This window comes from Pieris rapae, chromosome 11 (assembly GCF_905147795.1).
Source record: "Pieris rapae chromosome 11, ilPieRapa1.1, whole genome shotgun sequence".
NCBI classification, from domain to species: Eukaryota; Metazoa; Arthropoda; class Insecta; order Lepidoptera; family Pieridae; genus Pieris; species Pieris rapae.
The window spans coordinates 5,038,332-5,061,905 of NC_059519.1; the positions used below are offsets into that span (position 1 = coordinate 5,038,332).

Consider the following 23,574-nt stretch of genomic DNA (forward strand, 5'->3'; position numbering starts at 1 on the left):
ATTCAATTTACACTTGATAATATTATTTCACAGAACATAATCACTAAGATATAAAAGAGAATCAAGTTCCTGTGTTAATTTCTGAAACGTTTATCCGTACCTTAAGTCTCATTATAACTACATTTCTCTTAAAACGTGGAGCAATTTTCCTTTTCTTATCTTTTCTTTCTTATATAAATAACACTAATTGTAGAAAGTAAGAAAAAATATTTGTCTGTATCATATATTCATTTCCTTTAAAGTAATGTAGATGTATTAAACGACAATTTCTGCATATGTATTTTACAAAAACAAATACCTTCTACTGAAATTCCTCCTTTTTACACATGAATATGCTTAAGTTACGCTTCACTTATTATTTAAGTTTTAAATTTCAATAAATTAATTTAGGAACACCCTACAAGGGATGTTTTTCTTCCCTGGGAGGAGCTATCTAGTCTTAGACGTAAAAATATAAAAAGATTAAGTATTGGAAGCATAAAGAAACATACGAATTGCCGGCGCCCCGCCGTCTCGGTAATTATGTTAAAGTGTTTTATATTCAATGTAAGTAAATTTAATGTTTGTAATACTTAAATAATTCAAATATAATAACTAAAATAAATTATTAAAAGGTTTTCATTGCTTCAACCATTTTAAACCAACTTTTATTGTATTGTAATCAACTAAAAGTTTACGATTTCCCGAATATTACTTTTTACGAATCTTGCTTTCTAGTATTATAGTTAATTTTTTTTTTTAAGTAAAATTTTAAATAAAGCAATGTAAATACGAATAAGCAACAACATGTAGCAGTTTCGTAGCGCCTCTACGAGTAATTTAATTAAGCTCTCAAAAGGAATAATCTCTACTACGCGTCACAATCCCGCCCGCCCAAGTCACAACGTCCGCTGAATTACCTTGTCTTACGTTGAAGGACTTGCTCTCCGCACATATTTACTCATAAAAGTTCTTGCAGGGGTATATAATAATTTAAGCATACAAGTATCATTCCTATACACTTCTTAAAGGTTTTTTACAATAATCATTAACGTATATTGTTAGGTTACTTAGAAATAAGGTAGCAATAGGCGAAAATTTTTATATCAAAAACTAATTTAATCTAAACTACTGAGTTTGGAAATTCCTTCCTACAAAAAAAAATATAATCATTACCATATCAAGACAGTAAATACACATTACTTTTTACTTTTAATGTTAGTTAACTCTCTAGGTTATATAAACTTTTAGCAAACAGAGGATTTTTTTGTGTTTTTTTACTATATTATCTCTTCACTGAGACATCGTACAACATTACGGTCTAGCCTAACTTAAGATTAACGTAATAAGGGTCTAACCTTATTTAAAAAGTAAATAATTACAGTCTCTGTTCTTTTTTTAAAAATTCATTATTCTGCTGTCGAATGTCAAATGCGACCATGTGTGGAGAGGAACGGAAATTACTACGAAAAGCAATAAAAGTAAGCAACTTTCTACATTAAGCCGTTTTTCATTTTCTGATTATTTTCATGTCACCTAGGTAAAAAATGATTAACTTTGATTTTAGCTACGGTTTAGAATGCATAGCTCGTGAATAAAATAAATTATAATTAAATAGTAGTTATTAGCAAATTTTTTATATAAATATTGCTAAACTGTAATTGAAAATTAAATGTATAAACAATAAATAAAATCAAGCTAAATTTGAAAATATATTAAGTTTCGAGCAAAACTCTATAACAGCCATTATTTGTCCCTATATACACAAAAATTATTTGAAAATTCCACATTACACATATGAAAAGCAATTTTAAACATGTCTTATTTAACTTGAGTCGTTCAAAGTAAACGTGATCGAATAAAATGACTAATACTGTACGAATTTCCGAGAAAACTCACCAACCGTACTTAAATTTGCATGTTCCGTATTCATGTAAAATATATTTTATCCATTTTTTTATACAACATACTATTCATTCTTTTTTTTTTGCTTTTTTTGTTAATTTTTATTTTTTTTTCTGAAATTTACAATATTTTTCAAAGAGTCAAATTCACTTAAAATAAAATTTATTGATATAATAAATTATTATTATTATAAAAATAAATGTTGATGAACAACAAAACAAAGAATAAATGGAAAAATTGTCCAATAGAAATGGTACGATTCATGGAGAAATGAGTATAAATCTTCCTCCATCTCACATTCGACGACTCGTCGCTCGTAAGTTGAGTTTGCCGGGACGTAAAACATACTCGTTAACACGTTAACATAACGGAGTTGAAACTGAAAACTCGAAATTCAAACGGCGAGTAATTTTGACCGACATCAAAGCTCTGACCATACTGGCAGACCGCGCGAACCATCAGCACCTTCAAAAAGTAAAAAAAAATATTATTATATTAAGTTCCAGGCGGAACACAGTGACATGAGAAACCACAGAGAAAACTCACGTACAATCGGTGATAGGCAAATTTTCATTAATCACTAAAATTCTTCCTACCAAATTTGGAATGTATAGTTTAAAAACGGGAATTGTTCATTGTTAACGCCCCCGCAATCCCCTTGGGGGGATGAATTTCTTAAAATCCATTTTTAGTTGACCTCTACATAACGAAATTAATATTCTTACCAAGTTTCACATTTCTAAGTCCTATAGTTCCCGAGATTTCGTGATGAGTAACTATAGAAATTGGAATCTTAGCTGAATGTAAAAGAACATTATCCGTTTAGTAAACTCCGTTGCCATGGAAACAGAAGAATCAAGAGAAAACGCTTGCAATTAACGGGATAAATGTTCATATAAGTAAAACAGCAATAAAAAAATGAAGGAACGTTAGAATTCGAAAAATAAATAGCCATAAACCATCTAGGAAAAATTTCGCATCGAAAAGTGGTAGTTTCATGTCGATACGATCAGTGGTTTAGGCGTGAAAGAGCCTCAAACGAAGACCATTTTCATTATATATATATAGAAGATAATCTATTTTCTATAATATATATAGCTGTGCATAACATCAAATCATGTGGTTAATGAATTAAATGTTAGTACTAAAGAAGCTTTCTTTACTACTTACATTTAGAAAAGATGTCTGTTTTTATTAAATCGTTCAATACCAACCGAACTGAACCGAAACTATTGTGGCATTGAAGGAAATCTATAAATAAACTTAATAACAAAACTGTATTTATCAAACTCGTTCTTTGAATTCGAATAACACATTGACAAACAAGCACAGATGTCATATTGTGTAACATCTTGACCAAATTGTAGGAAATTATTCTACTCCCTAATTTTCACATCATTTCTTAATTCATCATTGGATATTAATATTGTTGCAAGTAATATAGGTAAGGGCCTACCACAAAACATTAACCCATTTAGCGGGCTGAATTAGCGAGGAAGCTAATTAATTCTATCCGGCATTTGCATAGGGTGCAAAGCACTAGCAGCGCTGATTTAAACACTATAAGCCTGCAATAATAACAGAGCACTGTTCATTATTTATCGTTATCTTATCCAGTTCGTATATTTAAATAAGGGTAATGGTCATACTCATAAATTATTTTCACCCGCGGTTTCAACCAGAAATATTAGATTTAGTATTCAACGAAATAAAGCAAAAATGTAATATTACTCCTGACTGACCACGGGGCTTTTAGACACTATTTATAGAGGTCCAAACAGAAGAGAAGAAGAGCCGCACGCGGGGCTTGCAACTCTTCTTCCCGCTTCAGTTCAGCAAACATATGCCACCAAATTCAACGTATTAAGTAGTTATATTATAAGAATATTCGCAATTACCTAGTACGGAACATATATCAAAAGTCATTATTATTGTTTCACGTACGTGCCAATGAATAGTTTGCAGAGTTTGATGTCTAAGCACAAAGCTGTGGGTGAAGTTTCAACCCTTAGCGCCGACTTTACGAGTTCGAGCATAATATCAAGATTGGTGATGCTGTGGTCTCCATTCTTGGGATGAACTGGATTGTTAGATGTTTGGATTCGTTTTTAGTGTTCAGGAAATTCTGTATGGTGTGTAGCGGTTTTCAGTCAAATTTAATGAAGTTATGCAGTAGATAATAAAAAAGTTAGCTTACGAGTCACTTTGTTGAAATATATAACGTCTTTTACAACGATTAATCTTAATATATTCATAATGATGAGATGTAAATCTAAACAAATCTTGAATCCACTTGTACGCACAAAAAGATTAATCAAAATTGGTTTAGAACTATAACTATAAATAAAACATATACTCAAACCAATCAATATATTTGATTCTCTTATTATCGAATATTCTCTATATTAGACAACATTAGAAAACATTTTACGTTATCGTAACGTGAGCGAAAACCCCTAATTTTCCGCAGTACATGACTGGAGTATTTTCTTTTGTAAGTTAAAACTTCTAAGGCACCGCCATTTCCGGCTAAGTGTTCCCCTTACAGAACTTTGGGGCACGCTAAGGTTTCAGGAGTTTTAAAAATCTAGTTTAATTTGTATTTCTTATGTCTGCTTTTTCCGAACCGATTTTGGCCCTCGAACCTCACAATGAAGAAGACAACACAGAACACAAGAAACTCACAATCAGACCTTCAACATATAATATTATCTTTATAATTAAACATTTAATTAAATTTTCATAATAAATTGAATCATCATATAATATCAAATGACGAAAGCTATAGAATATTTAACAAATAACAAGAACGTGTTGCGTTAATTAATCCAAATTGTGCAGTTATGTTTATTACTCATTTAATTAAAATTATATTCTACAATTAAATTATACTATCCGAAATTATTTACGCAGTTGAGTCAAATGCTTTCTGTGTTTTCTCTAAAGTCAGGCTGAAACACCGAGATATATTTTTAAATTATTATACTCATTGAAAATGCGCTAAAGTCTGTTGGGCTATTCAAATGACTCGTGTGACTCTGTGAGTAGGACATTTCCTGCAGACTGGTATGTCAATCGATGTTTGCCTGTTGTCTTGGGTAAAACTCGACAGCAGCGCCCTCGAAGCAGGATCCTCCTTCACCACGACAATGCTTCAGTGCACTCCGCAAAACGGACTGTTGAATATTTGACTATGGCAGGTGTCGACATAATGAGTCATTCGCCATACAGTCCTGACCCTGCGACTATAATTTATTCCCAAGAACTAAGGATAAAATTCGAGGATGTCTTAAGACCTGTAAGGAAGAATGGGCCCACTGCTTTTTTCAGTGGTTCATCGAATGCGACGACGTGTAGAGAGGAACGGAGGATATTCCGAAAAATAATAAAGGTATTGGCAATTTTGTACATTAAGCTATTTTTCATTTTCTAAACATTTTCAGTGTTAACTAGGTATCAGTATTTAATATAATGAGCACGTGTAAAATACAAAAACAGACAGATAAAATTCACAATTCATACGGAAAAGGTGTATCTACATGTAGTATCACCTTCTATCGATACAAAGGTACATAACATTTTTTTTATTTTTTACGTGCACGAAACCGGGTAGAGTTCTTATAGTTTATATGCAAATAATGTTTATCATACAAAGGCGAGCGCTCTCAGAAGCGCGTACTATTTATGCAGCGCAGTGCTGCAAAAATATTTACCCATTTGCACGTCTGTTTGATTTTAATAAGGATTACTGTGGGATTAAAGCTATTCCATTTACATAAAATGCTTGTGATTTTAACTATACAAGACTCATAATAAATGATTGTATAATAATATCACCAGTTTATACCCACACCTCATCCAATATTATTATTCCTCGAATTATTAATCTTTAGTTGTTAATTTTATTCTTCTGTATAATAGTATTATTGTAATGAAGGTCGACGCTTCTGGGTTCATAAAATAGTTAATATATATTTTAAATTAAAAAAAATATTTTGGTTTTTAATAAATAAATAAAAACGTACTATACCAACATATTATATTTATCTATATGACATTTGAGTTTTGTATTTATATGACTTTTTTGCAGTCAATTCCGGAATCGAGGTTTAATTCATAGCAGTTGTATTTTAATAAACAGAGTTTTCCAAATATGTTAGTATCGTAGTAAATTAGTTCCGACGTACGAAATTTGGTCTGACAAATCTTGAATCCGTCAAAAAATACGGCTTTTACGTAACTATGTACACTCAAATAATATATGTATAAATAGTTTCTTAATATATGTATAAGTAAATTAAACTAGCCATTCCATCCTTTCTAGAACATTTTTTTTTCTTACAAGTATATTCCAAGTTGCCTAGAGTAGTCAAAGCTGTCATAATTTCAAGTCGAGCTTTTAATCAAACGTCTTCCGCATAATTTCCTGCATCGGAAATATTCTAGCTCTTCGTAGAAAGGATAGATTAGAACGTTCGCAATTCCAATTACTATTTTTAAATAGTTCAACCACCAGTATTTGTGGCGGAGTGATTCCAAATTTGAACAACGTTAAAAAACAACAAAATATTCGATTTTAAAATTTTGCGACGGTTGGTAGGTAAATAAATTGTTTTAAATAACCGGCAGACTATATCCAAAAAAATATGTATTAATTCCCTCGAAATCCTAAAGAACTATTGTTTAAAAAAATCTTTACTACTTAGGGCCCTTACAGACGACATTCATGTAAAGCTCTGTGAAAACACTGGAAAAGGAAAAGGTTCTGTTAACGCACAATTGCCTACTTGCAGTATTATTCCTATTCTTCTATTTTATTTACTTCTAGAATCATCTGATAGCTGACCATTACTGTGATGGGGCTAGCTTAGACTTGCTTGGTTAATATGCCTAATAAATTTATCCATAAACAAATTTATTTAATAACATACTGGTACTTCTACATATATCATCTTCTACATATAATCACAATCATATACGGCTGATGTATTGTGCGTATTTTAGCTCTTACTATACATACACAAAAACCAAAACAAATTGTTTAATCTGGGGCCTATATAAAATTTGGTGGAATATTGAGACAGACGGACTATGATATAACGACAAACAAAACTCCTTTAGATAGAAAACTAGAACGCGAGTAAAGCGCGTCGTACGTTTAAAATTCCCTTTGCGCAATTGTTTAGACAATTTAATAGGCCTCAAATAAAGTTTCGACAGTGATTTGATTAAACTTTCCAAATCAATAACTTCTATGCCGTAAAGAAATTGTTTCACTATTTTGTGAAGGCCTAGAAATGTATATCATATCCACTTGTCTGTAAGACAGTGCGATAAACTCGATAAACTTAAAACCTATGGAACAGACTTGTGGTATAATATCTTAGTATTGTATTTGGAAATATACGGTTTTCTTTAATGACTGATGACAGATGGCGATTCTTGCAGAAAGATATAAAAATCTTTTCGATGTTTATTTAATAATTTTATAAAGCCGTTAACTTTATAAAAATAACTGGTGATTCATTCGAACCGTTTCTATTAGAAAGTAAATTTGCATTTGTCTATTATTCATATCCCTAGTTCGCGTAGTTCATTCATACGCTATCCTGTTGATGAGTTTGTACTAGTTTGTGTTTAGTCTAGTTTAGTGTATTACAAATAACAGTGTTGGTTAATTAGTGAAATGGCTGCGGTGTTTTGTACATGTTTACATATTGCAAATATCTACTCTAACAAATTAGGCAGTACAATTATCTTTGCTTTTACGAACCTTACAGTTCGTTCCCGTAAATTATGATACGACATTATTTACACCTAATATTAAACAGAAGCGTAAGCGCAAATTAACTATATCTATATAATATTAACAAATAGAATGTAATGTATTTCATTTTTTGATACCAATCTACTAATGACCTATGAAGGAATACTTGAGCGTTGTGTATCACAATTTATATACAAGTTCATTTGATAAGATACACAATAAATATTATCAAAGATTAAAAATTTCACATTTTAACTACAGAGATCGTCACTTGACCATATGTTGTCTAAGATGCAGACATAAACCTATGCGCTAATTGTGTTTCAGGTTAGCCCGTATGTCAAAAATGTATTTTCATATTATAGTTCAGTCTTATTCCTGAATATCACTAAAGTAATGAGGCCACGTGTGTTTGTCGTACTAACGCCCTCTAGGGGGTAGAAAAAGAGGCTACTTATAACTAAAGTATTAACCACACTGAAACGTAAATAAAGAATTCTAAAAGTTACATTTATAAATCACTTGTTCAACTTGTTATGTACAATATTAACATAAATTAATTGATAAATAATAATAATAGGTGACATTTCAGGCATTGGTATTTTATCGCCTTTGACTTGACAATGAAAATTGACTATAAACATTTTAATGAAAGCCTGTCATTCAGTCAAGTCAGAATTGAGAAATACAGAAAGTTCTTTCTTGTAATTTTAAAAGACTAAGAAAAATAATAATTGTTTACTTCTAAAATGTCTTTTCTAATTAGGCAATATGTTCGAAGGGTTCGTATAAGAATAATTTCATTATCTATCTGAAACTAAAAAAGTCTATTTCATAACAATTATTTTCGTAGGTTTTAACGCCGGCAATTTCCATATCAAAAAACTTTTCAACCAGTGAGTAAATTATATAATGTTTAGTTAGTATGTATGTGTATTTAGGTCCTATATAAAAAAAATGCAATGTATTTGTCTATTCCGCTATAACTACCTGTGCTCTATTGACCTTTGATACTATAGTTAATTAATGCAGCTAATTATTAAAACGAAAAGTTACCGCAGTCTTCTAATTTAAATTGTACATATAATAGTAATATAACCTAGTAACACTACACTGTTTTTTTTACAAATTACAAATAAGTTTTGTGAATCGTGGGAACAGGATGTGTGCATAGTATTATATCAAGTTATCTGCATCAAATGACTCTGTCTAAATTATTTAATGGTCTTTTACACTCTTCTATTTAAAGATTGTAGATACAAGACTTTATTATCTTTTAAATAGTAAAATGTACCCTCTTAGGTAAATTTTAAAATAATAAGGATGTTTCAAATACATACAGTCAAACCCATTTACAACAACATAGTTTAGAACAACTCTTAGACTATCAGTTTTTATGGCCAAATATGAGAAATCCCCTTTGATGTTGTTATAAGAGATTTTGACTGTAAAAGTAAATAAGCAATACATAAAGTTTTTAATTAATGAATGGTGTACTTCATTTTTAATTGGTTATTTTTAAAACCAGTTAAAATAAACTAAATTTCAGCTGTTTGTGCATTTACCCCAAAAGTCCAAAAGCCAGCTCCTGATTTTGCAGCAACAGCTGTTGTTAATGGAGAATTTAATCAACTAAAACTTGCTGATTTCTCTGGGAAATATGTTGTCCTGGTATTTTACCCATTAGTTTTGTGAGTATTCTTTGTTGTTTGACTTGGGACTAAGATGGTTGCAAAGATATTCTTATTACATAGAAGTCTGGAATATGTAGAAAGAAAAGGCCACTGAAAATTAAGTACAAAATGTCTTGTTTGAAATGAGTTTGAGTGTGAAAAGTTATCATATTAACTCTTAAACAATTTTCATTCGACACAATATGCATTATAATTTATATTTTAGCACATTTGTCTGCCCAACTGAACTGATAGCATATAGCGACAAAGCAAAAGAGTTTGCTAGTATTGACTGTCAAGTTATTGGTGTCTCCACTGACTCGGAATATAGCCATTTAGCCTGGGTTAACACTCCAAGAAAGGTATTATGCTTATTTATAATTGACTCAATTATTTGAAACATTTCAAGTTTTTGCCTTTATTTACAATGATATCCAAAATAACACACATAGACTCATCAGATTTTTAAGGGTGCTGTACTATATACAGTTCTTAAGTACTTAAGTGTGGTGTTTGCTGCTGACATAATATAATATTATATCATGAAAAAAAAATTTGTTTATTATATTTTGCATGCTAACTGCAAGCAATCAAGCAGTAGATAGATGCAGTTGCTATCAAGAAATTTTAATTTATTATGTTGTTTCCAGGATGGTGGATTAGGAAAAATAGATATTCCACTATTAGCTGATTACAAAAAGAAAATATCTCAAGACTATGATGTTCTTTTAGATGACGGCTTTGCTTTAAGAGGTATGTAATATACAGGCCATATCTAACATTGACATAGTCAAATACTAGTCCACACTTATTTTTACCAGTTAATTCATATTTCTGATATGATTTATGTCATCATGGCTGGCTATACTGATCCTGTGATAAATCCCATTCTGTATAATCAACTATGAACAACTGTGTTTTTCTATTCCTATGCTAGTAAAATACATAAATTTACAAACACATGCACGGCCCAACAACATATTTTGATAGAAACTATACAAATGATACATGTTAGAAAGGGCTGGAAATATCTTTTGACTGGCTTGAGTAATAACATATAATTTATAAATTCTTTATCCACAGGTTTGTTTATAATAGATAGAGAGGGTATACTAAGACATATGTCTGTCAACGACTTAAGTGTTGGTAGATCAGTGGAAGAGACGCTTCGATTGGTCAAAGCTTTCCAGTTTGCAGATAAACATGGCGAAGGTAAATTTATCTGATATTAAAGAATAGATGGGGCCACAAATGTGATGTGTTAAATTTAAAAATATAGCATGATGCTAATTCAGCAAATAAGCTACCCAGTCTGCTATATTTACCATATTCTTGTCATTTGAGTGCCTATTTTTCATCGAAATGATTTCTTTTAAGTGCCGGCCAGTATAATTTTAAGACGAAAAGGTACGTAACCTAACAGAAAAAAGAAGTAAAGATATAATTTATTCATGTGTGTATGTAGTGGATAAACGCGCTTCAATTCTTTTATTTTTAAACGGTTTTATTTTAATATTAATTTCAGTTTGCCCTGCCAATTGGAACCCAGAGAGCAACGCGGAGACGATTAAACCGAACCCGAAAGAAAGCAAGAAATACTTCCAGAATGCTAATTAGATTATACATGTTTACATAATATAATCAAATACATGTTTATACATTAAATGCTTTTTTTGTTATATTACACCTCTTATATATTAATACTTTATTTGCAAAGAAAGTGGTACTTACAGTTTGATTGAGCAGAAAAAAACGCACAATCAGCCATATTAAAAGAAACATGCAAATCTCAAATTAATTATCATAATAATAAGAACAGATAAGTTAAAATTGTTGCCAAACTTATGGCTTTATTTAAACATTTAATCATTTTCCCCTTGAAACATTAAAGTTTGATAGCCAATTAATACACTTCTTATTTCCATAATTTGTTTTTTCTAAAATAATCCTCCTTAATCCAATTTTTATATATATTACATAGTACCTGGATGGCAGAGCTCTGTATTTTTTTTATTTTGTATAAATTGTATTTAAGTACGAATTACATACTAATAAAATGATGAAATATAACTATCGAATAAAGATAATTTTATTCATATTTAAGTTTTGATTCAACTGACATCTTTAAACGAGTAACTCTATGTTTAAGTTGGTAAAACACGAATAAAATCACATTTACTAATTAATTAAAATTAGTTTAAAACCGTTAATACGACTAAAGATATAAGATAAGGTTAACCTAACCTCGTTTAAAGATATAAGATAAAGCTGAATTAACATTCATTATTTGCCTTTTCTTTCGATATTTTGGTAATTTGCGTAATTTGGGCAAAAACTGGTGGAAACTTCCAGTTCAAGTTCAAATAAGTTTTATACCTAAAAAAGTCCACTAATATCAGCGGCATTAAAATTTTCCAAGGTGAAAGAAAGTAAAAGACAAGTAGGTAATATATTATTTAAAGGACAAGTAAGGATCTTCATTTAGAATTGTTGTTCGATTAAGAATTAGAAAGGAAAATAATCGGATCTATTTGGAGATAAAGTTTATTTTCCAAATTTCCATTGAATCCAAGCTTTAAGGCATCACTCCCCGCGCACCTTTACCCTTAACACACATTTTTTTTTTAAACGAAAAGCATTTAACTTAAAAAGAAAAGTAGTTAATGCCATCGCGAAATCTTCTCTTTCGGGAATTGGTTTTCCTTACCCTTCCACTCACAACTCGCGGGCCCCGTGTGTTCTTCCGCATCGCGCACTCTCGACAGAAGTTATTTCCTAGGAACTAAAATCGACTGATTAAGTCTTCGAAAGCATTTCTATAGGCGCGTCCACACAAATCGAGCAGCCTTGCGAGGCATTTGCCGCGCGAAGGAATTCGATTAGTGTGGACGCACCTAATAACTAACGGCTATCTTCGATGCGTTATTATTTCCTTCTTAAAATCTGGCAGGGCCTGCGCACCGCGCATTTTCGTCATAAAGAATTAGCAGAGAACACGAAGTATTAGGCTAGCTATTTGAAATTTTTTACATATTACAGTTTTTGCCATCGTGGAGCTTCGTCCAGCGCATCTCTTCAAATAAAACTGAATTAACGTCTATATTCTAAAACTTAAAAGTTGAGCAAGCATTGCGTTATACGCGGAAGTCAGCTTTCAGTAGTTTACATTCGTAAAATTGTTTATAAGTCTGTTTTTAGAGATAATCTGTATTATCAAGCACCGTATGTGGTAAAATCCTTTATGTAAGCCGAAAAAATTATCTTTTATTATCCAATAAAATATATATCGATGTTTAGTAAATTGGTTCTTAAGGTCATTATGGTCTTGATAAGATTGCGATATTATGTAAATGAATATATTGAATGTTGTTCATCTTACATATGTTGCAGCCAACTAGCTTAATTAGCCGGTAAATTAATAGCCCAGATTCTTTACTCAACAGCGTTCACCTGAAGCAGCCTGAATGATACCTATTCACCCATTTAATCAAACAGTTAGGCAAATTACTTGAGTCGATGCCATTACATTACTTGTCTATCCTGAAGGCTTACTCAAGATGCCTTAACATTAAAAAAAGGATAGTGTGGTTTTATGAAACCACGGTAAAAGTGAAACTTTTTTCACATTATAGAAATTTTACTGAAAAAAAAATTAGAATAATATATATTTAAGGGTATAACAATCGCTTTATCATTCTTTATTTTATACTTGGAAAATTGGAATTATACGATAATATAGTCGAAGGCAAATTGATTTTGCTAATATATTATTAAATTTAGGTGCCCTTATATGAATTATTAATTAGGAATGTCTTATCATCTATTCAAAATGATGATTCTACGGCAAGGTAGGATAAAGCCTTTATTTTAAGATATTCACATTATCAAGCTAGGGCTACAAACGTAAGAACGAACGAAGAAAGCGTTTCAAAACAAGCAATTCTAATAATTAACTTTAAGATTGTTATATAAATTGTAAGCAAATTCCTAAGTATTATATAATTTATTACCCTCCATATAGATAGAAACAAAAATTGAATCGAGATACTGTTTTATCTTAGTATAAATATCATATATTTCCTGAGTAATTTTCAACACACAAAAAAATTCACTTCGGATCACAATGTTCTATAAATTATTTATTTTCGTGTTTTGGTAAGTAACATTTAAAATGTTATTTATTATAAATATATTAAACAACAAAATCTATTTAAAAGAAATCCAATTAAGTATTAACCTCTTTTCGAAATTAATAGAATTTCTTAAGATGCTTAATTACAATTTAAAAAGTACCTACATATTTATTTAATTTATGAATGATTAATTGAAATATAAAGTTATTCACTCAGATTATGTTTCCGTAAATCACAGAAATACATAATTTACAACTTTTTTTTTATAATTTCAGTATTTTTACTACTAGTGGATCATCAGTACAATATGAGAAACAAACACAAAATTTGAGAACATTCCCAGATGACTTCTTTTTCGGAACTGCCACTTCGTCTTATCAAATAGAGGGAGCATGGAATGAAGGAGGTAAGTTAAATGAAGTCTTTAAAAGCTGCTGGATATTTTACACCTATACTCTTACTCAAGACGGAAGCTCAAATACAGCAAATAATGCAATCCTGCTGACTATTGCAGGCCTTATTAGTTTTTAAAATTAACTGTCAGTTTATCTTTAGCAACTGTTATCCGTTAACTATTATCAACACACTAAAACATAATACACCATTGTACACTCATCTTTATACTCAACACAAAAATTTACCTCTTTTATTGTCTGTCTCTATTGCTCGGACAAAAATGATCACCGTAATTTATGTTTTCTATCTCTTACACGTATCACGCCAAATACAATAATACTCAATACTACCCTCAAATACTGTATGTCACAACATTTTATAATAAAATACCAATACCTTTCATTTTTTCCATCAACCCTGATTATCGTCATATAAAAAGATATATTTCTGCATATACAAACAAAAATACTCGTTATTACCCTCAACTACGTCATGACATGGAATTTAGTACTGAATTACCAATACCAACTAATCATTCGTTTAACATTGATTGTAGTCATGTAAAAGAAAATATTTCTTCTTTCAAAATTTATTATGAATAGTACACTGACAACAATTAATGACTTAGACAAAACTGAAATTACTATATCCACCACATGTGAAATAAACAACCTAAAGCAATTTATAGATCCTAAAAAAAGTGATTTAACAATCATTACTCAAAATATAAGAAGTATTTATAGGAACTTCGACAGTCTGGAAGTAACCTTGAGCAGTTTGGAAGTTGAGGTTGATATAATTATATTGACTGAATGCAGATTGAATAATACAAAACCTATTCCTCAACTTAGCCAATATTCTTCATACTATACTACGAATCAATTAAATCAGAATGATGGCGTAGTAGCTTATATCAAGAATAATCTGAAACCCAAAGTACGCGAAATAATCTTAGAAAATTCATCATGCATACAAATTGAGGTACTAAATCATTTAATCTTAGGAATTTATCGTTCTCCTTCTATTCCAAATTCAGACACATTTCTTGAATCACTTCGTCTGCACTTGGAACATGTGAAAAACAAGAAAAATATAGCCATCACCGGTGATATAAATATAAATCTAATTTATTATGTCGACAACAGGAACCAAAACAACAGACTCAACTACCTTAACATGTTAACTATATACGGCTTAATGCCGGGACATCTCTTTCCAACTAGAAATAATAGTTGCCTAGACCATGTTATATTAAAACAACAAAATAAAAAAAAAATCAGGAAAAAGTAGCTGTATTAAATACTTCAATTTCAGATCATCTCATGGTATTTTTAAGTTTACAGAAAGTAAAAATGCATAACGCAGTTGAAGCAAAAAAATTCAAAACCTATACAGATTTTGATAAAGCGGTAATAATATTAGCTAATAAAAATTTGAATAATCTCTTACTTTGCACGGATCCTAATGTAGTCGTTGACAAATTGATAAATAAGATTAAAAAATCCTTAGAAGAAAATACAACAATCACAAATGTATCTAAACGACATCAGGTATTAAAGCCGTGGATAACTGCCGGTATCTTACGATGCATAAGAAATAATAATTATAGAAATTCTATAAATAACTTATAAAAGATATAGAAACTTTTGTAACAACTTAATCAAAAAATTAAAACGGAAATATGAAAGAACACAATTGGATAATTCAGTTAATGACCCAAAACAGTTGTGGAAAAATATTAAGAGGATTGCATATATGAGTCAAACAAAACATAATAATAACCAACTAATAAACGTTAAGCCCACGCCCACAGAGTCTGTAAATGAAGTTAATAACTACTTTACAAATCTTGGCCCATAACTAGCTCAGGAAATTCAACAAAACCCGTCACGGTCCTCCACATCACCACTTGCCCCTAAATCTAGCTCCCACTCGTTTTTTTTATTTAGTACTGACCTTCTAGAGGTAGATCATATAATCAGAAACCTAAAATCTGATAGCACACCAGGGTGGGATAATATTCCCGCCCGATTCTTAAAACTCGCTAGAAGTCTCTTAGTACCTTGTCTATGTCATTTGGCCAATCTATGTTTTCAAAAAGGGATTTTCCCGACAAAACTTAAGCAAGCTATTATTGTACCACTATTTAAATCCGGCGATAAGGACAAAGTCAATAACTACAGGCCGATTTCAATTCTTCCAGCCATCTCCAAGGTACTAGAAAAACTTCTGAATATTAGATTAATAAACTACCTTAATAAATTTAATATTCTATCAAGCTCACAATATGGATTCAGGCAAGGAAAATCCACGGAAGATGTCATATCTCAATTAACGTCTCTGATAGTGACAAACCTAGAGAAGGGAAAGAAATGCCTTGGTGCATTTCTAGATTTACGAAAGGCCTTCGATACTGTCTGTATCTCTTCACTTTTACATAATATGGAGCAAATAGGAATAAGAGATATACCCCTAAATCTATTTTGTGACTACCTCTCAAGGCGAACACAGAGAGTGAAAATAGGCGACTACATAAGTGATGAAATGGAAATAACCTATGGGGTTCCGCAAGGAAGCATATTAGGCCCCACGTTATTTCTAATATATATTAATGCGTTAAGCAATTTAAAACCTGATAACGGGCAAATATTTTCCTATGCAGATGACACAGCTGTACTTTTCACAGGAATTAACTGGGCAGAAGTGAAAAAATCAACGGAAATTGGACTGACAACTATTGCTAAGTGGCTTGATTTCCACCTTTTGTCTCTCAATAAAGAGAAAACTAACTATATATGTTTCAGAATTTCTAATCGAACTCAACCACCTAAAGATTTTAAAATTAAATTACATAACTGCGATATGCAAAGTGTCGGTAACTGCCCCTGTCCTCCAATTACAAAAGTTAGCTCTACCAAATACTTAGGCATTCACATAGACGAACGGCTATCATGGTATCCCCATATAGAGTCCATGACTGGTAGATTACGGAAATTTACATACATCTTTAAAATTTTGCGACACATCACATCGTATGTAATACTTGCAAGAATTTACACAGCACTCGTTCAGACTGTATTAACATATTGCATAAACATATGGGGTGCGGCCAATAAAACAAAATTTTTGGAATTGGAACGGGGACATAGGGCTCTTTTAAAAGTGATGCTGTTCCGGCCATACAGATTCCCATCGGAAGAGCTCTATCATCTTAGCAAATTACTTTCCGTTAGGAAGCTGTTTGTCCTGAATCTAATTTTAAAAACCCACAGAGCGCTCCCGTTTGAGAGTAGGCTGGTCTTAAAAAGAAATAGGGATGTTGTAGTCGGTCAGACCGTAAGGACCGACTTCGCTAGACCAATATGCAAGCAGCCTATATCTATAATAAATTAAATAGGCTGCTTAACATCTACCCTCTCACCGCCTACAACCTAAAAACCCGAATAAAAGACTGGCTTATGATCACGCCTTATGCAGTGTTAGAGCTGCTTTTGAGACCCACGATTTAAAAACACGTTACTCATTCACTCACTTACTCACTCACTCATTCACTCTCTCACACACTTACTCATGCACACAATCAGGTGTGTTGATAACGGTTTAAAAAGTAAAAAATAAAACGGAAATGAATTGGTTAAATTATTTTAAGTAATTAAGTTTGTTATGGAAGAGCTGGGAACCCTAACACAGTTATATTTACTTAAAAGGGTTCCCAAATCTTACACTATGAAAAGAAAGATGTACCAACTTAAATGAATAAAGACTTATTATTATTATTATTATTATTATATTTTGTTCTGTCCATTCACGCCAACTTAACAATAAATAACCGTGACGCAAAGTTCGTTATCTAAATCAGGCTTAGGTACTGTATGTATTAATCCTAAAAATAGATTTAGTTTATCGGCACGCTGAATACCTTGCAGAACTCTATTAATATAATAATAATAATAATATTTTATATGTTAATTAAAAAAATGTATACATTTGTTTAATTCAGGTAAAGGATGGTCAATGTGGGATCAGTTGGTAAGAACAGACCCTGGTCACATTCGTGACGGCACCAACGGGGATGTTGCAGCCAACTCATACCATTTTTATAAAAAGGATGTTGAACTCCTCAAAGAATTGGGTGTATCCGTTTACAGATTTTCGATAGCATGGCCTAGAATATTACCTTACGGCCGTCCAGACTATGTTAACCCTGAAGGAGTAGCATATTACAATAACTTAATAAACGAACTACTGGCAAATGATATCACCCCATTCGTAACAATATACCATTGGGAACTGCCCCAGAACTTGAACGAGCAGGGTGGTTGGTTGACTTCTGAAATAGCTGACTGGTTTGGAGATTACGCCAGGGTTTTATTCGCAAACTTCGGAGACAGGGTGAAACATTGGATCACGATTAACGAACCCCACATCCATTGTAGCTTCGGTTATGGAACTGGTTCTCACGCGCCGAGAATCAAGTCTCCTGGAATTGGTTACTACGAATGTGGACGAAATATCATTCTAGCACACGCGAAAGCTTGGCACATATATGATAAGGAGTTTAGAGCAACCCAAGGAGGCGTGATAGGTATAACATTGGACTCTACGATGGCTATGCCTGGTTCTAATTCTCCTGACGATATTCAAGGTGCGGCTGATTATATGACTTTCTATGTAAGTTTTTATTTATTTTTCACTTATAAATTACCTACTTAATATCGTATGACAATACCTACGACGCCTGTGACTGTTTTTAGCTCGGACAATACGCAGACCCATTATTTTCCGCTACAGGCAACTACCCACAAAGAATGATCGATTTAGTCGCAGAAGCAAGCAGACGACAAGGGCTAAATGAATCTCGACTAAAACCATTCACTCAAGAAGAGGCTAAAAATAATATAGGAACTTCTGACTTTTTCGGACTAAACCATTATTCCAGTACCTATGTGTATAGGTAATTAAATTTATAAGAATTTTTTATGATTAAAATGGATGTGTGGGATTGTATTTATTTCAGCCATAAGTTCTGTTACAAATGAAAATGCAATTTTTCTTAACGAGGTAAAGTAATATTATAAAATTTTTACCTACATTTTTATTAAAGTCTCAGCAAAAAATAAAATAATATTCTATTCAAAATTCAATAATTCTTCAACCTTTGGCTTTTTTACAGGCCTTTAATCTGTTGGTCACACGAAAAAAGGTCGTGAAAAAGTTGATAAAAATGCATTTTCTTTGGTAACAGAAGTTATGGCCACACTAAGTAGTTATAATTATATAAACATATTAAAAACATTGCCGGTATAGTTGTAAAATAGAATCTATTAAACTAAATTCCGCGTAGCATTGGGCAAATCATGATACTATCCAAGTCGCAAAATGATAATATTTCGTAGTGGGTTTTTTCTCATAATATAGCAATCGATTCTATAGGACGCAAAAAAGTTATTATATAAAAATTTCATTGCGCCAGAATCGTTTTGTTTTTAAAACACGAGGGCCGTCAATTAATATAAAATTTAGTTTCAGTTTTGACAAACAGACAAAAATGTATGTACCTAATGAGTTTCATTAATCTTTTCTAAACGCCATGCTAGTCGTTTCTTATGTGTAGATAATAGGTAAATAATACAATTACTATCTACAGGAATTCTTCCGTAACTGGAATATATGAGGCACCTTCTTTAAATGATGATCTCCAAGTAGGAACGTTCCCCGACCCCAATTGGTATAAAAACCCGACTGCCTGGGTATATGTAAGTATTCTTAATAAATACTCAATAATAATCTATGTCTCTAAACTTACATAGCAAACATGCATCCCAGACTCCTGATGTGGTGAGAACTTTTACTAAATAGTTCAGGAGCGTTGTGAGATTTCCCAGATGCATATGCCTAAGCAGTGGCATATAAAATACACATAGTACCAATATCATACAAGAATCTATGAAATTCAATGAATCGTTATTTCAGAGATACGGCCAAGGACTACGCAAACTATTAGTACATATTAAGGACACATACAACAACCCTACGATCTATATTACGGAGAATGGTTTCAGCACAGCAACTGGGCGGAATGACACTGATAGAGCCGATTATTATAGGGAATATTTAAATGGTGTACTCGACGCAATTGATGATGGCGTTAATGTCAAGGGTTACTGTGCCTGGAGTCTTATCGATAACTTCGAATGGTCATTTGGCTACAGGTATCTATCGTACTACAGGTACTCTCGTAGATTAATTGGGGTGCAGGGAAGGACAGCAGATTCAAGTTGTTATTATTTCATCGAACTCACCGTTGTTTTAACGTGTTTTTCATTGTAACGTGAAGACTCCCCCCCCCCCCCTCTCGCCTATTTTAACTAAAAGCTAGCGACTCTTATTAATAGGGACATGAGTTGAAATTCGTCATATTCTCTTAGTATGTAGTACATATATATCAATTGCATGTTTTCATCTAATCTGTACAAAATATATAGCGAAATATTGTTTTTTTATAGCTATAGGTATTATTAGTAATAATACCTATAGCTATTAAGGTACATTGATTATAGGTAATAATTTATTACCATTAATACCTATAGCTCGAAACAAATACATATGAAGAATATTGGACTTCACAAGGATAGATAAAAACCTCTGTACACAAATCAATCAATCAGGGTTTTTTCAATTATTCGAAAAATATTTCGCTGATAACATCTTTCATATATTTCAGCGTACGCTTTGGTCTTTATGAAATCGACCAGGATGATCCAGAGAAGATAAGAAAACCCAAGTACTCGGCACTTGTTTACAAAGAGATCGTTCGCACAAGAACTGTAGATCCATCATACAATCCAGACCTTGCGACTGACGCGTCAGTAGATATAAAAAGTTCATTCCTATTTGTATTAGCCGTAGCAGTGTTGAATATTATTTGGTAATTAAATTATTATGTGTAAAAACAATTATATTTGGCAAGCATTGTCAGTATTAAAAATAATAAATTACTTTTATGTTTTTGGCACATATTTGGATCAATTAAAAAAATTGATCCAAATATGTACCATATAGGTAAATTGAATATGCCTATTTATGTTAGAGAATCTAATTTTAATTAAGTTATAACAAGTAATTAAAAAATATTATTATTATACAATAGGGCTAATATATTTACAATTTGTTTTGAAGCTGAATTATGTTACTATTGAAGCAGTCTTGTCATTTGGAAGTGACACAATAAAAGGAGTTTTTAAAAGTATGACCTTTATTGTACAATGTGAATTGTTATCTTTATATATATTTAAAACATATTATATACATTATTACATTGAAATGTAAAAATACTAGTGTCTAGTGAATACCACCTATACATCTATACAATAGATATTAGTATAAAAAATATTGTTTGTATTTTAGAATACATTCATAGCACATCTTAGTCAAACACATTAAAACAAATTGTTTATATTATATTGCTAATCAGTCCTTATCACAAATTTATCTTGTATTGACAATAAATCTGATGGATCACCACTGGAAGATGAATCATCATCAGAATCAAGATCTGACGAATTTGAGGAATCACTACTTGATGATGAACTATCATTATAAAACACTGCATTTCCCTTTGATTTAGGTAATAGAGACATTGATGCCATTTTTAAAGCCATTTCATTCTCTGTGACTTGTGTTTCCTCTTGATAGACCATTTCTGCAGCTGCCTCTAGTTCATCTAATTCTAAAGACAAATCTGCTTTACTTATATCAATATTAGCTAAATTATGAGACAATTCTATTAGTTCTTCAGACCTACACTTTTGTAGAAATATTAAATAGTCATTAATGTACAACTGATTTAGGATATACCTAGCATCATTACTTGTATTAAACATGCTGTGTATATCAATCAAGCATTTTATAACACATTTTTTATTCTTTTTTAAAAGTAAAACTACATCACTTTTGACTTTGTGACATAGTTCAAAGTTTCTGAATATTGGAAAAATTAGAGCTCTCCTATAACAGGATACTAAAACATCTTTCATATCATTATATATACAAAACCAACTCAAAGTAGAAGACATTTTGTTTATCGTCCAACTAGATTCAACTGTGCTTTCATTTAATGTTGTTCTTTTGTCATAGCAATATCCATATAAAATGTCAACTAAACTTAAAAATACTTGTTTATGTTCACTTTTAGTTAATATATAATGCTTATTGGGGAGTTCTTTTAGGAGACTTATCTGATCTTCCGTGAAAGCAGCATTGTCATCAAAGCTTTTTTCATCCCACTGCATTTTAGAAGTTAAATATGGATTAATAAGTTCATCATCATATAGATCTGCTAAGTAATGATCAGAGGAAAATTTCAGGTTTTCATACTTTTTCCTTAACTCATGTCTTTCTTGAATACTGACTTCTTCTGGAACTTTTAGTGCAAAAATTTGAGGAAACTCATTGCCTATGTCATGAAATTTTGTTGTAATTTTACATGCAAAGCCATATCCATACTGATTACTTGTTCCTTGATCTTGTTCCTCATGTTCAATTGTAATGCCATCCTCTTCCAACATTTCCACTAGATTCGGATTCAAATTTGGTATGTCTCGTGGGGCTAGTAGACTCGTAATCATATCTAAATTTTCAAAATGCTCTCCAGGATTTTCTTTATCGAAAGTAAGATTAAAATCACCAGAATCGCATATGTATGAACCTTTAGATTGTTCGTTTTCTAGAATTCGACCAGGTAGTCGAAGTCTGAGAAAATAGGGACTGGACACAAATAATACATTTTCTCCGTCAACATCAATATCAGTTTCTCCAATGTTTGTGTATGGTGCATGCACACTGATAAACACGTGGTTTTCATCTTGCGACAGCTTAAAGCTCGGTGTCAGCATTATGTAGGAAGTGCTATAAAACGAATTGAAATACTAAGTACTAACAATAAATACAGAATTATGTAAAATTACAAAAAAAATATTTTTTAACTTTCGTAGTTCGCATTTCAAACAGAGCGCAATTATTGTTTGGAATTTGAGTTGTGACCTATGAGTTATGACTTGTGACTTGTGAGTTGTGACTTTTGTGATTAAGTTACTGATTACTTTATATAAAGACTATCATTAATTCGTAGTGCGTACTCTGTGCCATGTCTACGAAACACCGTGTATTAAAACAATAACTGGACATATATTATAATATACAATTGTTATATTTTTACCTTTTCAAATATTTTCTTCAAATAATTAATTTGTTACTCGTTTTAATTTTTACATTTCAGCATAAGAGTATTTTAAAACTTTAAACCTAGGACTTGGAATGGATAACGTACGACAGGGCGGGTCTTTTTTTACTGTCGCATTTTAATGATACTTACATTTATTTTTTTATTTATTAATTGTTATTGCTTTACAAAATTATTTAAAATTTTCAATTTCACACATACTAATTAAAAACTCTTTGAAATATAAGGTTTGTTTCCTACGTACGAACTAAACATATTAGAACCTTAAATAAATTAAAATATACCCTTGACGCTGTTTAAATTAGACATTGTATCTATTATGTAGTATTTATTATCATAGCGTATCTCATAAAGAAATGCTACTAAACTTATTTATAACTCAAGCAAGCAAGCCAAAAAATTATTTTAAGATATTTAGACATTCAAACCATCGGTGGTGGTATACAGTGTACATAAATAGTTTTAATCATATGCAACATG

At 31.4% G+C, this 23,574-nt stretch overlaps 3 protein-coding genes across 3 annotated transcripts; 2 read left to right on the forward strand and 1 right to left on the reverse strand.

Moving 5' to 3' along the window:
- Positions 1-8,300: 8,300 nt before the first annotated feature.
- LOC110998946 (peroxiredoxin-2) lies at positions 8,301-10,989 on the forward strand. The gene is made up of 7 exons (XM_022267764.2): positions 8,301-8,433; positions 8,505-8,547; positions 9,201-9,342; positions 9,551-9,686; positions 9,975-10,077; positions 10,408-10,536; positions 10,850-10,989. Exons 1-7 carry the CDS (start codon positions 8,401-8,403, stop codon positions 10,939-10,941), a joined length of 678 nt encoding a protein of 225 aa, XP_022123456.2. The 5' UTR covers positions 8,301-8,400; the 3' UTR covers positions 10,942-10,989.
- Positions 10,990-13,413: 2,424 nt separating this feature from the next.
- Positions 13,414-21,102, forward strand: LOC110998949 (myrosinase 1-like). Its single transcript, XM_045630205.1, has 7 exons — positions 13,414-13,479; positions 13,733-13,863; positions 17,854-18,524; positions 18,608-18,807; positions 19,501-19,609; positions 19,827-20,065; positions 20,578-21,102. The coding sequence occupies exons 1-7, from the start codon at positions 13,448-13,450 to the stop codon at positions 20,783-20,785; spliced, it is 1,590 nt and encodes a 529-aa protein (XP_045486161.1). The 5' UTR covers positions 13,414-13,447; the 3' UTR covers positions 20,786-21,102.
- Positions 21,030-23,045, reverse strand: LOC110998950 (protein SHQ1 homolog). The gene has a single exon (XM_022267768.2). The coding sequence runs from the start codon at positions 22,745-22,747 to the stop codon at positions 21,320-21,322; it is 1,428 nt and encodes a 475-aa protein (XP_022123460.2). The 5' UTR covers positions 22,748-23,045; the 3' UTR covers positions 21,030-21,319.
- Positions 23,046-23,574: the final 529 nt, after the last annotated feature.

Bases quoted from the DNA above. Each gene is read 5' to 3' on its own strand.
- LOC110998946 (XM_022267764.2), top strand. From the start codon at position 8,401: ATGTCTTTTCTAATTAGGCAATATGTTCGAAGG. The intron at 8,548-9,200 runs GTGAGTAAATTA...ACTAAATTTCAG, and splicing joins ATCAAAAAACTTTTCAACCA to CTGTTTGTGCATTTACCCCA. The intron at 9,687-9,974 runs GTATTATGCTTA...TGTTGTTTCCAG, and splicing joins GGGTTAACACTCCAAGAAAG to GATGGTGGATTAGGAAAAAT.
- LOC110998950 (XM_022267768.2), bottom strand. From the start codon at position 22,747: ATGCTGACACCGAGCTTTAAGCTGTCGCAAGATGAAAACCACGTGTTT.
- LOC110998949 (XM_045630205.1), top strand. From the start codon at position 13,448: ATGTTCTATAAATTATTTATTTTCGTGTTTTG. The intron at 18,808-19,500 runs GTAATTAAATTT...TACTATCTACAG, and splicing joins TCCAGTACCTATGTGTATAG to GAATTCTTCCGTAACTGGAA. The intron at 19,610-19,826 runs GTAAGTATTCTT...TCGTTATTTCAG, and splicing joins ACCCGACTGCCTGGGTATAT to AGATACGGCCAAGGACTACG.